Source organism: Chiloscyllium plagiosum, chromosome 37 (assembly GCF_004010195.1).
Source record: "Chiloscyllium plagiosum isolate BGI_BamShark_2017 chromosome 37, ASM401019v2, whole genome shotgun sequence".
Classification (NCBI taxonomy): Eukaryota; Metazoa; Chordata; class Chondrichthyes; order Orectolobiformes; family Hemiscylliidae; genus Chiloscyllium; species Chiloscyllium plagiosum.
In genome coordinates, this window is record NC_057746.1 from 34,131,889 (window position 1) to 34,148,187 (window position 16,299).

The window sequence follows — 16,299 nt, forward strand, 5'->3', positions numbered from 1 at the left end:
TGAGAGATAGAGAGACAGAGAGAGAGAGAGAGAGAGATGCAGTGAATGTCAAAGGGAAACCAACACGCGCAACACATCGTTCAGACCAACACAGACAGGGAGGGGAAGTGGGAGTGCACAGATTGGGGAGTGGGGTGCACAGGGAGGGGGAGGTACAGACTGTGGATGGGGTGGGTGCACAGGATGGGGAGCAGTGGAATGCACAGTGTGAGTGAAATGGTCCACAGGCTGGTGGGGGCTGGGGAGCAAATGCACAGGCTGGGGAGAAGGCATGCAATTTGGGTGAGAGGTGCAGGCTGGATGCTTGAAACGTCAACTCTCCTGCTCCTCGGATGCTGTCTGATCCGCTGTTCTTTTCCAGCGCTAGATTTTTGATTCTGATTTTCAGCATCTGCAGTCCTCGCGTTTTCCTGGAGAGGGAGGGAATGTAGCCTAGAGTGTGAAGGGTGGGATTGTGGGGGTAGGACAGTGTATTCTGGAGTGGAAGGGGTGCAGTCTGCCTGGGAGCTTATTCACTCATGCCAAAGCACCAATACTGGAATATCTACACTGGAAATCTGGAATTGTAGCCTGCATGCCATTTCTTTCCTCCCCCACCTTAGTTACCTGTCTCCCAATGCGTGATTTTAATAATTTAAAATGCACCAGCTGCTGAGGTGGGATTTGAGCCCATACCCCAAGAGCATTATCTTGATGTTTACAGCATAAAATGAGGCTATTCAGCACATTGTGTCCATGCTTGTCAACAAAGGTTTGATTATGTTAGAATGCTTGGCCCATATTATAACATGCTGGTTTGGTCACAACTGGAATATTATCTCTTTACCACTGCACTGATCCTCCTTGGTGCCATAGTTCATTAGTTTTCTCATGTGTATTGATGCAGATCTGACTTGCCACCATCTCAATTGATTTCACCGCTGTTGTTAAATTATCTCACACTTCATCCTGGATAAGCAGCGGCAGCATGGTGGCCGAGTGCCTCACAGTGCCAGGGCCATGGATTTGATTCTAGCCTTATCGACTATCTGTGTGGAGTTTGCGCATTCTCCCTGTGTCTGCATGGGTTTCCTTGGGTGCTCCGGTTTCCTCCCACAATCCAAAGATGTGCAGGTTAGATTGATTGGCTGTGGGGAATTGTCCATTGTGTCCAGCGATTTGCAGGCCAGATGGATTAGCCATCTGAAATGTGGCGTTACACGGATAGAGCTGGGGGTGGGTCTGGGTAGGATGCTCTTCAGAGGGTCGATGTGCACTCAGTGGGCTGAGTGGCCTGCTTCCATACTCTAGGGATTCTGTGATTACTTCCAAAGAGGTATTGGCAAGATTAAAGCCATTGTTTTGAGCTTCCACTCCATATGCCCATTTCCTAGCTGCTGACTCCATACCTCTCCGTGGCAACCATCTAATTAAGCCAATCTGTTTACAGTCATTGTGTCACATTTGACCCCAAGATGAGCTTCTGACTTTATTCACTGTCTGCCTATTTCCATCTGTGTATCTGGAACGAAGAACCAGGCTGGTGGTGACCATGTAAGCCCTGTTGGTTGCTTTGGCAATCTACTTGGTTGACTACTGCACTTTAGGGAAAAGAATTTACCATTCTTAAGTGGTAAGGCCTAAGTTTGACTCCAGACCCTCAGCAGCATGTTTGATTCTTAACTACCCTGTGAAAAAGCCAAGCAAGCCCATCAGTTCTCGGACAAATGGGGTTGCCAAAAAATGCTGGCCTTGTCACTAGTAATTTGCCTACCTTGGCTTGTGTCTCAGCTTCTGTACTGCTGACCTCCCCATTTACACCATTGTTATCTCTAGACTCAAATAGCTTAATGCATCCAAAATCCTGCTGCCCGTGTCTCACTTTGCAGCAAGGCACTACGCTCACTGACATACCTCGCCTTTTCCTAACACACTAATTGGTTTCAACCCCACACCCCCAATACACATGCAGTCTTCTGATTTTGGTCCCTTGTACATTCTGAATTACCATTGCTCCACCTCTTGGGGCAAGAATTCAGTTGCTGGCCCCAAGTTCTGGGTTGGGTTTTCTGTTCTTAAATGCAGTGTTGTACATTGTTTTATAATGTTGTGGGTATCATGCGGATATTTTAAAATAAAACAAAGAACTGCAGATACTTGAAATCTGAAATGAGACTAGTGGGTTAGAACACTAACCTGGAAATGTAGACTGTTCTTCTCCCTCCAGATCCTGCCAGTCCTGCTGAGTTTCTCCAACGGTTTCTGTTTTTGTTCCTGGATATTTTGTTACTTTAATGGCACTATATAAATAGTTGTGCATTAGGACAGAATGTGAGTATTGCTGTGAAGGGAAGATCCTGTTCTCACCCTCTGAACAGAATTCAGAAAAACCAAATCTCAGTTTAGACAGAATATGAAGAGGGTGATGATTGGATGGCAAGTGGACTCTCTTTGATAGTGCATGGTAAGATATCTAAGTAACAGTTTAGTGCCGATCTTTTCTTTAAATTTAAACAAGGAAAGTCAAATTTGATTGTTCAAGGCATTGCTGTGGGGATTGTACCTGAGAATGGCAGTTCCCTAAGCTTTTGTTGAAAAAGGCACCATGCCTGTACTTAGTCTCCTTGTTTGTAAAGGACAAAGCTGTGTCTGAATATGTGTAACTCCCAACTTGTGTAAATGAATCATGTTGCAGGCCTGACTCTCCAATCTTAAAATATTTTTTTGTGTACAGTAGTTCTTAGTATATGCAGCATCAGTTATTGCTAGCTTTGAGACTTGGTATTCATGCAATTTTGTCCTGATGATTCCAAGAGGAAGGAGCTTGAACTGCACATGTCTTCAACAATGGTAATGAGTTTTTGAAATCAAAACAAAAAAAAATTCAAAACACTTAGCAGGTCTGACAGCATCTATGGAGACAGAATTGGAGTTGACTATTTTAATGTCTTGTTTGAGAAACCGCTTCTGCTTTAGTGTGGAACTTGCTTATCCTAGCATTGGGTTGCTTAGGTCTCTGAAGTGAAATCTTTAACCCCAGCACTTTGGATTTTAGACATGTTTCCCCCTTCCTGTACCAAAGTGGGTAACGGTCATGACAACTTGAGCATCCCATTTAAGCCCTTAAACACATTGCATTGCATTTTTTGGGACTCAGTAAAGACAGAAACTCCTCGTGACACCAGATTGAGCTGGAAATGGGTTGGAAACCATAAAGCATTTCAACAGGAAATGATCTACGAATAAATACAAGTGAGAGGGTGAAAAAATTATTTTGTTTATGGGGCACTGAAATTGTCACCAAAGAGGGAATGCCTAACAACATTAATGTCGTGCTAGCTGAAGTGGTGTTTATCACTGGGCAAGTAGTATCCTTTGAACAATTGACTTGTTTGAAATTCAGGTTTCAAGTGACTGTGAAGCTATTTCTTATCCTTTTTAGTTGGGATTTGGCTTTCATCTCTGTCATACACCAAAATGGGGAAAACTGGTTAGAGTTTGTACCTCCCATTCCTATTCACTGATTGTCGATGAAAGGTTTGGGTATGGTTGGAGAACAGGGCCATGATCCACAAAATCCATGCCAACATTTTTAAACTTTTGTTTAGGAGTGTGGAGGCATCTTTACAAAGAAAGAGAGCATCTTTCATGACCTCACAACGTTACAAAACATTTTACAACCAATCAAGTATTTTGAAGCACAGTAACCTGTGTAATTTGCAAATTCCAGACAAGATCCCACTTAAGCGTTAAGTTGAGTTTTGTACCTATCTAAGGAAACAGATGGGGTCTGGGCAATGCACTGTCTCTGTGTGTTGGGCTGTATTTTGTGCTGAAGTTTCTGGTTTGATCGTATGGTGCTGAATAAGAATCCTACCCATTGAACCATAACATTTGCTGTGTATGGGACTAACTGGAAGGCTGCTGTTATTTGTGGAACCATGGGCAGTGAAATAAAAAGGGCTCTGGGACGGTGTTGGCTCATTTTTGCAGATTGTAAATTTTAAACAAACATGTTTCAGTTTGTTTCTGTGCCCATTGCAGGTTTTCTGTTGTACCAAGGTGAAAACATTATCGGTAGACACGAGAGCTGTCACGTCCACATCCCCGTCTCGTCTGTGTCCAAAAGGCACGCGGTGATTGAGATCGATGGCGACTCCCAACTGATTTATGACTGCAACAGCCTGAACAAGACCCGGCGCAAGAACGTTGTCCTCAAGCCTGACATCCGCTACGCCATCAATGACGGCGACCTCTTCCTTTTTGCTGATGTTGCCTGCCAGTACGTGCTGCTATCACCATCAGCAACACCGGCTGGAGACTCTGGTTCTGAAACTGACTCGGAGTCCCTGTTTCCCCACGCAAAGCCAGGCTCGGGGGACCAGCAGCTGGATGACAATGATGCAGCCGGTGACTATTTGGAATCGGCAGATGATTCACTTGTGCTCTCACCCACCCAACCCTATCACACCAAATCGGTGGTGATTTCCCTTCGGTCTGATACCTACGTGAAGGAGTCTGAGGATGATGACACACCATGGAAGTGCAGTGGTAAGCAAATGTAGTAAACTCTTTGTTTACTACATTCCCTTTGTGACATATTTACAACAACTTTATTATTTACTTGTGCACTTTTTCCTCATCTGACAGCACTTATTTTTAATCCATTTCTTAAAGATTATCGTGGACTACTTTTTTTGCTTTTCTCACGGTAAAGAAAGGCAGACTGCATTTACATCATGCCTTTCACTGCCTAGGGACTCCAAGGAAAAGAGTTTTCCTTAAACAGAAAGGTGCCGGTGCTAAAGTGTAGGAAACGTGACCATTAATTTCATGCATGACATAAACGACCAAATAAACACTGTTCATTGTATCCATGGCTGACCTTCTGGCTGAACTGTACTTTCTCACCCTGTTCCAACATCTCTCAATTCCCTGAGAGATCAAGCATCCACCTACTCCGGCCTTGAATCCACTCCCTGAAGCAGCATTCACAACTCAAAGTTGAATGGACCGAGCTTTGATTGGCAGGGGAACTGACAGGATTTTTTGTAATGGTCTCATGAAGTCTGTGTAGAGAGTTCCAAAGATTCACAACTTTGATGGAAATATTTCTCCCAGCACCTGAGTCCGGGATGCCTGACCCTTCTCTTGAGCCGCTGACCTCGAGTACTAAACTCTCCAGCTGAGAGAAATGGTTGCTTCGAATCCCTTCAAATTCTTGTGTGCTCCTCTTGTGTTCACCCTTCGTTTCTCTAAATTCCAGGTAGTACAGGACTGATTTACCCAGCCACTTGCCTGTGGGCGGCATGGTGGCTCAGTGGTTAGCACAGCTGCCTCACAATGCCAGGGACCCAAGTTTGATTCCCTCCTCGGGTAGAAGACTGTGTGGCGTTTGCACATTCTCCCCGTGTCTGCCTGGATTTTATCTGGATGCTCCAGTTTTTCTCTGCAATCCAAAGATGTGCAGATCAGGTGGATTGACCACGCTAAGTTACTCATAGTGCCCATGGATGTATAGGTTATGTGGATTAGCCATGAGTAATGCAGGGTTACAGAGATTGGATAGGGGGCTGTGTCTGGGTGGGATACTGTCCAGATGGTTACCTGTGGACTCAATGGACAGATTGGCCTATGTCCGCACTGTAGGGATTCTACGATTCTGTGCTGGCTGTTTTTCGACATGATCTGTATCTGAATGTCAGAGAGCCACAGCATCTCATCAGGAGTGGCTCAGTGAGTAGAACTCTCTCTCTTGCCTCTGAGCCAGAAGATGGTGCAGCAAATTCCCACTCCTTTAATTTGTGTACACTCCAGGCTGCTACATCTAGTGCAGTCCTAAGGGAGCACTGCATGTTTGAAAGTGCCACCTGTCATGCCTACAGCTGAGGTGGCATCAGTCCATGAGTAGATTTCAGAGATCCCTCTGCAACTTCTTATTTTAAAAGAAAAGGTAGCTCTCTGCTTTGTCCTGGCCCATCTTTATCCCTTGTTCAACATTGCTTAGAAACAGGTAGTTTGGTTCATTGAGAAAGTGAGGACTGCAGATGCTGGAGATCAGAGCTGAAAATGTGTTGCTGGAAAAGCGCAGCAGGTCAGGCAGCATCCAAGGAACAGGAGAATCGATGTTTCGGGCATAAGCCTGAAGAAGGGCTTATGCCCAAAACGTCAATTCTCCTGTTCCTTGGATGCTGCCTGACCTGCTGCGCTTTTCCAGCAACACATTTTCAGTTTGGTTCATTGCTCATAATATGCTTACTTGTCTTTTTTAGTAAGTACCGTGAGGGACCTCTTCTTTAGTTTTCTATTTCTTGAATGCAATCAGGAAAGCAAGTGTAGACATTAGGGAGAGATGATGATGTTACTGGACTAGTAATCAGAGGTCCAGGCTGGTGCTTGGGGCATATGGATTTGAGTCCCATCACAGCAGATGGTGAACTCTGCATTCATTTCATAAAGTCTGGAATTAAATCTGCCTAATGACCATGAAAACACATCTGGTTACCTCAAATCTTTTAGGCAAAGAAATCTGCCATCCTTACCTCCGTCAACTTGTATGTGACTTCGGACCCATAACAGAGCAGTTGACTCTTTTGTTACCCTCTGAAAAAGCCCGGGAAGCCACATAAAGGGCAAACAGGGTTGGGTAACAAATGATAGTCTTGCTAACATCACAACATCATGTGAACTAATAAAGGAATGCAAAACCTTTACTGCCCCAAGTACCATGAAACTTTGGCCCTTGGGTAGTTATGATGAGACGTGATAATGAGAGGCTGTCTTATGTTTGTATTTCCAGCACCATTCACTGCCCGAGATGGCCAGCATCCGAGTGCCATGGCACGTCAAACTCCATCAGTGCATGTTGTTCCCGAGAGGTATGATTCCTAAATCTGAGTCTTCCGTGTGGAAGTGGGGTGGGAATTGAAATGAGGACCCTTGGAGGGGGAGGCATTTAGTGATGTATTGAATAAATTGAGACAGAAGGACCTGTATTTGTATAGTGCCTTCATGACCCAAGTCATCCCAAACTATTTTATAGTCTCACTGCTGTATTGTAGGTAGCCAGTCTGCTGTCAGTGAGCTTCCTCAGATAGCAGTGGGAGAAATGACCAGAGAACTTTGTAACGATTAAGAGAGAATATTTGACCAGGGTACAGGGAGAGCTCCCCATGTTCTTTGAACCGAACAATGGGATCACTTGCTGGGGAAGATCAATTTACCTGAAAGACAGACAAGAGAAAGGCAGAGAAGGATGTCTTGGTATGGAGGGAGTGAGCCACAGCTAGTGCAGAGTGTATACACCTGAAAGGCCTGCTTTTCTGCTGTAAATTTTATATAATTATATGTAATTATTCTCTAGCCTGGTCCATTGTTTTGAGTGGAAGTGTGCTACAAGGCTCTTAACCATGGGGTTATGCATTAGATGTATCTTGAATGTGATCTTAACCGTGGGCTTTTGTTAATAATGTTTGGAATGTGTGTGATTTCTTAAAAAGTAAAAAAAAATTGTTATTTTTGTACCTTTAGTCATTATGTTGTTAGTGTAGTGGAAATGATGCAATATAACAGATCAATCGTGATGGAAATGATCCCCCTGATGTTTCTGACTGCAGTACTAGGGAGGGGTGGGGAGGGTGTTCCCAAAGTTTTGAAATGAAATATTATGGGCAGTGAGAGATGGACAGCGGACTGGAAAAGACATCTAAAACCTGAAGGAGGAATTCAAATATTGGTGTAATTCTGAAGAATCAAATAGCATACTCTGGTTGAATAATTGAGATGTTGCAATTGGTGGATTTTTAACCGAGGAAAGTACTAAATAAATGTTTGGACTTTTGACAGAGTAAGACCTTAAGACGCAGGAGCAAAATTAGCCCACTTGGCCCATCAAATCTGTTCCACCATTCGATCATGGCTGAAATGTTTTTCAGTTGCATTCTCCTGCTGCCTTCTATATCCTTTGATCTCCTTACTAATCAAGAACCTTTCTAACTCTGTCTCAGAGACACTCAATGACTTGGCCTCTAGCGTTCTGCGGCAATGCCACAGGTTCACTACCCTGTGACTGAAGACATTCCTGCTCATCCAGACTAACTCGAACACTTACTACTCCCTACTTGCCTCCACCCCACCCACAAAATCACAAGCTTCTGGCTTATCCTGCCCCATCCAAAAAAATACTATCACTTACTGTTTCCTCCCCGTCACTCAACTCGAAACCACTCCTGCAACCAGATGGACACTGGAGTCGTAAGAACAGGGCTGGAATGCACACTGTGCCAATAACTCCACCTTACACCGTGCAACAGCCTTTAACTGTTTCCTTTAGCTGCTGTGCTTGTGCTAGTTGGAATTATGTTTTAGGGGGAGCCAAGTTTCACTGTGAAAATTCTGTACCACGCTTAGAGAGGATGCTAAGGCCTTGAAGTTGTTGAGATTTACTAGACATGAAGGTTTCTTAAGATGTTGAGGGAGAGGACAGATTTGTTTATTTCTCCCAACTGTAGAACACATTAATAACAATATTCAAATTCAGAACTGTAATACGTTAAATTTGGTGTAAAGCTTTCCAATGGTAAGAGAGCCAGTAACCAGAAAGCATTGATTTGAGAAGAAACAGGGCGAGGGATGAGGCGAGTTTTTTTTATTTTTGTACAGCACAATGTCCTGCTCTGGATGTCCTGCCTGAAAGGGTCTATCACTTTCAAAAGATGTTTGATATCTCTGAAAGGAGGAAAGATGGCAAGGTTGTAGGGAACGATCAATAGAGTAGTGCAGTCGGATAGAGGCTTGTTTAAAGAGTCAGCACAAATTGTTAGGGGTCAATTGTATCCTGTGTCGGAAGATTCTATGATCTCGGGAGGTTAACAATATTTTTAATCGGTCTCGTTCTCCAGCGATGAAGAAGAGGGTGAGTCGTCTCATTCCAATCTTCAGTCAAAGCAGCTGCATTACGACAGTGAGACTGATCTGGAGGAAGATCAGGAACCTGGTGAAAAATGGACAGAACATTGCACTGAGCGCCTAGTCAACAGTAGCCATGTGAATTCTGAAATGGCAGGCATAGAAGAGCAGCAAGCTGATGACACGCCTCCACTGACTAACATTGCTGTCTCCGACTGTTTGAAGACTGTCCAAGAAATGGACGTTCTGGAGGACGCACTTGACCGTGATGCAGGAAGGACGTCCACCTGGGAGTCAGGTGCCCCACCAGCTGCTAATCATCTGCCCCATTTCAGCCGGGACAGTGATGATGAAGAGGAGGACTCACTATTAACCAGCAATGCCTTGCCACCGGACACCAAAACAGATTCCAATCTCACCGAAGGTGTTGGCCTTCAAGTGGCAGAGGCTTCTACCTGTGACAGGGGCTTGATCCATCCAGGTACTAGGGAAGAAAGCAGTCACGTGGACCTCTCTGCAGACCACGACACAAACTCAACAGGGGATGCTAAAGAAACAGCAAGTGGTGTTAATGAGAGGAAGCCACTGGAGGAGAACAGTGACACTGACATTGATGATGGTAAGTTTATTAAAGTTTCTAGTCATATCTGTGGGTTTTTAAAAACAAATCTTCAAATCAAGCCCTTAGCCAGGTGAGTTGCAAAAGTCTCGGGTATGAATTGTTTGGTCTAGATTGACACTAGTTCTTTTCCGAAATTGGCCACTATCTTAGCCCCAAAGTACAATCCAATCAATCCAGCAAGTTGGAGGGTCAGCTGGTAATTGAAATGAGAAGCAGGAAATTTAATTCAAGACTGACCAGTGGCAGCAGATGCCAAACTGGCATCAGTCTTTTGTTATTAACTGCCTGTGGTGTGTCCTGAAAGATGCACGTAACTTTGCGGACGGGAGGAAGGCACAAACTGAAACAATCCTATTGGTTCCATGTGAGGGGAGGAGAGAGATATTTGCTAACCTGAATAGTGACTCGTGCTTGTGATCCTCCTGTAACTGGCTGTAGAGAGAGATGACCATTGGAAACTCATATTTCATTTCCTTTCTCAAATGTGCCATGCCCTTATAACCAAGTGTCTTGCTATTCCGAACTGTCGAGTTAACGAATCATGTCCAAGCCATTTTAATCAGGTGTGTGTCATGAAGCGTATCATGAATAAATTCAATAAGGAGTTCAGGAGAAACCTTGTTAGCAAAGAAAATGAGAACGTGGAAATTGGAATCTTTGAAGCAGATCAGATTGATGTATCTGAGGCAAAGCCAACACAAAGGAGGAAGGAATCGAGTTTATGCTGATGGGGTGAGATGGTAATGTGGGAGGAGGCTTGGGTGGACTCTGAACAGTCTGATTATATTTGTAAGTTCTTTGTGAGTCATTCATCTGCCAGTGGCAGATCTTTGTGATTGACTTAATGAGAGAGACGCTTCTATTTGAACACAGATATTGAGTCATACGCTCTGGAAGCAACTCAGTGCTTCACGCTGAATGTTTCGGACACCCAGGATGAGGCAGCAAGGGAAAACAATCACACGCCAGATGGTGAGTGCTTTTCTCAAGTTTTTTTTGTTATTTTCAGTAGTGTATTCCTTGTCCCTGGAGCTGAGAATTCAAGATTGTACAGATGAAGTCATTCATTCATTCATTGTCAGTCCTTCTCATCCACTGTCAGGGCGAGTTTGTAGGCGGCTGTACAGAACGATATGGCTTCTGCAGGCTCTGTTGCACTTGGGGTAGGAAATGGTCACGGGAAGAGGTGGTGTGGTGGCAGCGTGCTCTTTTCGCTGCTTTTGTTGGCTTCTACTTTCTCCTGATGGCTAGTCTTGAGGGACTCCACACCTTCCTGGATGCTGCTCCTCTACTTAGGATGGCCTTGGGCCAGTGATTATAGATAGTATGGTGCTGGAAAAAGCAAGTCAGGCACCATCTGAGGAGCAGGAGATTCAATATTTCGCAGGACCCTGATGATTCCTCCTTGGGCCAGGTGTCTGTGGGAATGCTGCACTTTGTCAGTGAGGCCTTGACAGTATCACTGAAGCGCATACTGTGTCCAGCTGGGGCTCGCCTGCAGTTGTGGAGCTGGGAGTAGAGCACCTGTTTGGGTCATAGTGGGGGGGTGGGGGTGGCAGCGTTGTTAGGACTGCTCCAAGGTGTCTGCTGTAGGCAGTCCGTGTCTCAGAGCCTTACAGGAGGGCAGGCACCTCCACAGCTCTGTAAACCATGACCAGACGGAGTACTGCCTTGTTGGAGAAAGAATACTCAAGCGTGCTGCACCTTTTTGACTGAGTTGGTAAACCTTTGCCTCTGTAGATAGTGATAATAGATTTCATGAGGATGATCAGCGCTGTGCTCACTGTGTCCTGGCTAATATTTATCCCTCAAACAATATCATTTAAATGAGTACAGTAGTCACATTTTTAAAATTAGTAATAGTGTGAAGTAACTCAAGATACTGCAGATGCTGGAAATTGATAGAAAATATCACTGAGAAGAGAGATAGGTGCTGAATCTAGTCTAATATTGGGGGAATGCCAAATTTCAAATGATATTTGCTACAAGAGAATAGTTCTGATTGGTTGACTAGTTAGTTCTGTGTGAATTCTTGCCATGGGAATGGAAATAAAACTGAAAATACTGGAAGTACTCAGCAGGTCAAGCAGCATTTGGGGAAAGAGGCTGTGACCTTTTTCAGAATTGGCAGAAGTGTGCTACATTGAGGTAGAATGGAGGGGTCTTGGGGAAAACAGAAAGAATTTGTATTTTCGAGCATCTCATCACAACTGCTGGACATTCCCAAGCACTTCACAGCCAATGAGCTATTTTGTTGTATAATAACTTGTTTTGTGAGCCGACACAGCAACTAAAGTTTGCATGCAGTTTAGGTTTCACAAAGACCAAACAGTTCAACTGTTTTCCTTTCAATTGCTCTTTACTGATGGTTATAAATTAGGCAGGACACGGAGAGAGTTTCCTGCTCCTCTTCAGATACTTCCAAAGGCTCTTATATTAACAGAGTAGAAAAATAATCACTCTTTCATGTAGCCGGTTTTTATTGGGCAGTGATATTTGAGGAGAAAGTGAGGACTGCAGATGCTGGAGATCAGAGCTGAAAATGTGTTGCTGGAAAAGCGCAGCAGGTCAGGTAGCATCCGAGGAGCAGGAGAATCGACGTTTCCGGCATGAGCCCTTCTTCCTGAAGAAGGGCCCATGCCCAAAACATCGATTCTCCTGCTCCTTGGATGCTGCCTGACCTGCTGTGCTTCTCTAGCAACACATTTTCAGCGCTGTGATATTTGAGTAAGCTACCAACCATGCGATTTCGCTCTTGCTCCCAGTTGTCTGTCCTTTTACGTAATGCATTTTATCCTTTCGCAGGTTTTGGATGATACTGGCTAGGCCAGCATTTATCGCTCATTCTTTGTGGTCCTGGAGAAGGTTCAGATGTGCTGCAGTCCTTGTGGCAGGGGGACACCCACAGTTCAGTCAGGGAGGGAGTTTTAAGAGTTTAACTCAGTGACATTGAAGGAACAGTGATACATTTCCAAGTCATTTCAAGTGTGGAAATGACAGTTGAGTGGTAATATCACTAGATGATAATTTAGAAGTCCATATTAATATTCTGAGGACATGAGCTTGAATCCCTCCATGAAAAATGAAGTATGAATTCAGTAAGAAAAAATCCAGAATAAAATGATGTTAATAATGACCATGTAACCACAGTCAATTGTGGTAAAAATCCATTTGTTCATTAATGTCCTGAAAGGGAAGCAATCTGCCGTCCTTACCTAGTCTAGTCTACATGTGACTCCAGAGCTACAGCAATGTGGTTGACTCCTAACTGCCCTCTGGACAATTGGGGATTGGCAATAGCCAATGATTGCCACGTCCCATCTCTGGAATGTTTTCAAAGTCACTATTCATGTTGGTGGTGGAGGGAATGGATCTTTAAGGTGGTGAATGTGATACCAATCAAACGGGCAACTTTGTACTAGATTATGTCAGGCTTCTTGGGTGTTGTTGGAACTGCACCCAGTCGGTGAACTGAGGAGAGACACCTGACTTGTGTCTTGTAGATGGTGGATAGGCTTTGGGGAGACAGTAGATGAGTTAGTTTGCCACAGAGCTCCCAATCTCTCACCTGCTGTTGTAGATGCTGCAAGTTTACAGCTGATCTGATTCAGTTTCTGCTCAATGGTAATCCCCAGGGGATTGATAGTGGGCTATTTACACTGATAATGCCTTTGAATGTCGATGCACGCCATCAAGGGATCTTTGTTGTTGTTACCACTCCTCCTTCCAAGGTTCTGTTGGTAGAACCAGTGTTTAAATTGCCATTTAAATCAAGAAAGCTCTGGCTTCAATCCCCTAACTATGCCAAATGAATGCTTTCTCCTGGGTGTCAGTTGAGGTTGCTAACCTGTGTCCTGTAATCTAATATCCTGTTCACAGTTCCCACTGGAAGGAATAATAATTTAAAAATCACAATCAATGTGGCATCCTAATTAGCATCTAAACCGCTCCTCTGAGGTCCATCTGAATTTCTTTCTGATCCTGACTGTGAGATGCTACACTATAAGAGTGAGATTGATGTTGGATGAATTTGGCCATGATACCTTCTCTGAGAAGCCACCTCTTGTCATCGGGCTGATGCTCATTTCATTCTGTCTCCTTTCTACCACAGCTGGCATTACAGCAGGTGCTAACACTGAGGAGAAACCCTCACAGTTGCTCACCTGTCAATCTCCCACCTTCAACAAAGAGCCTTTCAAGGGTAAGCAAGGTTTAACCGCATTTACTCTGTTCACAAGTACTCAACAGGTTTTGTCAGAGAAAATTAGTCTTCGCTGCACTTTGTTCATTTCATTACTTAAGGTTTCAGAAAGGAATATCACGGATTTCAGAGTCTGAGGGCACAGTGTGAGACTTCCTTTTCAAAGGAAGCTCTGTATCATTAATAACAGGAAGGTTGGCAGTATTTGTGAAGAGGGAAACATAGTTAATGTTTCAAGGTCAATATAAGTGTTTCTGAGAACTGACAGAGACTGTAAAATGGTGTTCTTTATGCTGTTGACAGAAAGGAAATTGAATTGAATTAGCTTTATTGTCACATGCTCGCATGAATACAGTGAAAAGTTTCCAAGTTACAACGCCATCTTAAGTACAAAGGTAGTTAGATACAGACTCTTAGGTACAATGCAAAATAATTATGGAAAAAAAAGTGTAATAAGTTAAACAGTACAGTCCTCACAAAAAAAAGTGGGAAAACAAACAACGCCACACTCTCTAAATGCCTGGCCATGCTGGACGTACGCTCCTCACGAGAGTTCGATCTCCCCCACCCCCGCTTTGGGCTAGACCAAGTTCCCTCTGGGCTGCCTGCTCCTGCACCCCCAGCTAGAGTCCCGCTCAGGTACAGCTCCAGGGCCCCAGCCATTTCTGGATCTCCGAGAAGCTGCAATGCTACTGATTTGAGTTCTGCCTGGGCACACCAGCTGCCTTGTGGCCAACCGTGAAGGACCCCTGCTGCTGCTGTTGCCATTGCTGCCTCCATAAGTTAACAGAGAAAAGAGGAACTTAAATCAAAATGAAAAATGGTGAGAAAAGGAGTGGGCGATCTCCATCTCAGGAGCCCTCCTCCATCACCATCTTGGTCTTGAAGAGGCTTAGGGGATGTTGATGTAAGAAAAATGGAGGATAGAGGTCATTCTCTGAAGCTGTGGCACTCAATGTGGAGTTGTCCATTACACCCAAAATGTTACAGCGCAGTACAGGCCCTTCGGCCTTCTATGTTGCGTCGACCTGTGAAAATAATCTGATGCACGTGCAACCTACACCATTCCATTATTATATATATGTATTTCCAATACCCATTTAAATGCCCTTAACGTCAGCTCTGCATCTTATCTATATCTCTCTGTAATCCGCAACAACCTTCGGCACTATCCACAACTTTGCCTATCTTAGTGTCATCTGCAAATTTACTTACCAATTCTGCTGTCTACAGCAGGGTACCACCAAACACACCTTCCTCTCCCCTACGCTGTCAGTGTTCTGCAAGTGCCATTTGCTCACAACATTCAGGTCTGCTCCTCCGTCACTCCTAACACTTTTTTTACACTCCCATGTCACCTTCCTGTGCAATCACAGAAGATGTGGCATTTGCTTATTCAGCTTCTCTGTGTCGAAGGCTCCAAGTTCACCTTCCAGGTGAGGTAGCGTTTCATGAACTACTTTCAATCTAATCAACAATTGGTGGCTCATAATTTTGTCATCTTTACATTAGCGAGAGCCAAACACAGACAGGCTGACTGCTTTGTGTAACACTTCTGCTGTGACAGTGATGGGATGAAATGGGCAAAATCTAGTTTTCTGCTGTGTGCCACCTTTACTCTGTAGATTCAGAATTTCCACACCAGATAGGCATTCCTCTGTCTTTGACAGCTGAGTGCAGTGTAAATAGAGAGAACCATGCAATACCACAGGTGCTCAAGAGTGTTTACCTTCTTGTGAGCTGTCTGCAGAGAGTTTTGTTCGGTATCTAACCCAGAGAGTGCACTGCTTTCATCAACTGTGTCAGCATCCTTTGCCCTGTTCAAGCTGAACATCCTGTATGTTATCATAGACCCTTACTTCTAGCCCCGGTGTTTTTCTATTTCTGTTACCTTGCCTTATTACAGAAAGGGCAATGAATTCACATTTATGCAGCAACCTCGATCTCTGAACATCTCAACATTTTTTAATAGCCCATCAACAACATCTGAAGTACAGTAATTATTGAAACCTAAAAAGCTAGGCCGTCAATCTGTTCACTGCCAAGTTCTTACTTGCAACCTTGACTGGTAATGACTATTCCATCTATTTTAATAAGATTAAATGAGGGCTAAATATTAACCAGGATTCCCAGGAGAACACTGAATCTGTGTCAAAACAGGTTTTTTACTTGTTTCTGGAGACAGACGTGTCAGACCAGATGGTGCTCTCAAGCTCCCAGTTAGGACCCAAACTTATTGCTATCTGGTTCACAGGCATGGGTGGAACCTACCATGTGCTGTCTTTTTGATGTAACTGCTGGGGATATTCAATCAACTTAGTATTGTCGGAATGTGAGACCGATATGTTGTTGGAATGGAACACGCTAACTCTGGTCTTTCACAGCTAAGGCAGACCGAGGTCAATTTTACATCTGTTCTCTTTTTCCCTACAGATAACACTGCAGCAACAAGCAACACCGAGGAAGATCTCACGCAGCCATTCACCTTTCGGTCTCCGACATTCGGTAGAGACGCATGCAAAAGTAAGGCTCACCCATGGAGTTTAAGACTTAGAGCTGAAAGATGCTTTAAATGTCAGACCTGATATGA

At 44.2% G+C, this 16,299-nt stretch overlaps 1 protein-coding gene across 3 annotated transcripts in view; it reads left to right on the forward strand.

Annotated features, from left to right (window-relative positions):
- mdc1 (mediator of DNA damage checkpoint 1) overlaps positions 1 to 16,299 on the forward strand; it is a 38,374-nt gene that overhangs the window by 1,833 nt on the left and 20,242 nt on the right. For all 3 annotated transcript variants that reach the window (XM_043678311.1, XM_043678312.1, XM_043678310.1), the window contains exons 2-7: positions 4,024 to 4,530; positions 6,779 to 6,857; positions 8,880 to 9,505; positions 10,382 to 10,480; positions 13,620 to 13,709; positions 16,143 to 16,232. In XM_043678311.1, coding sequence (XP_043534246.1) covers positions 4,024 to 4,530; positions 6,779 to 6,857; positions 8,880 to 9,505; positions 10,382 to 10,480; positions 13,620 to 13,709; positions 16,143 to 16,232 — 1,491 coding nt within the window. The remainder of the gene's footprint in view (positions 1 to 4,023; positions 4,531 to 6,778; positions 6,858 to 8,879; positions 9,506 to 10,381; positions 10,481 to 13,619; positions 13,710 to 16,142; positions 16,233 to 16,299) is intronic.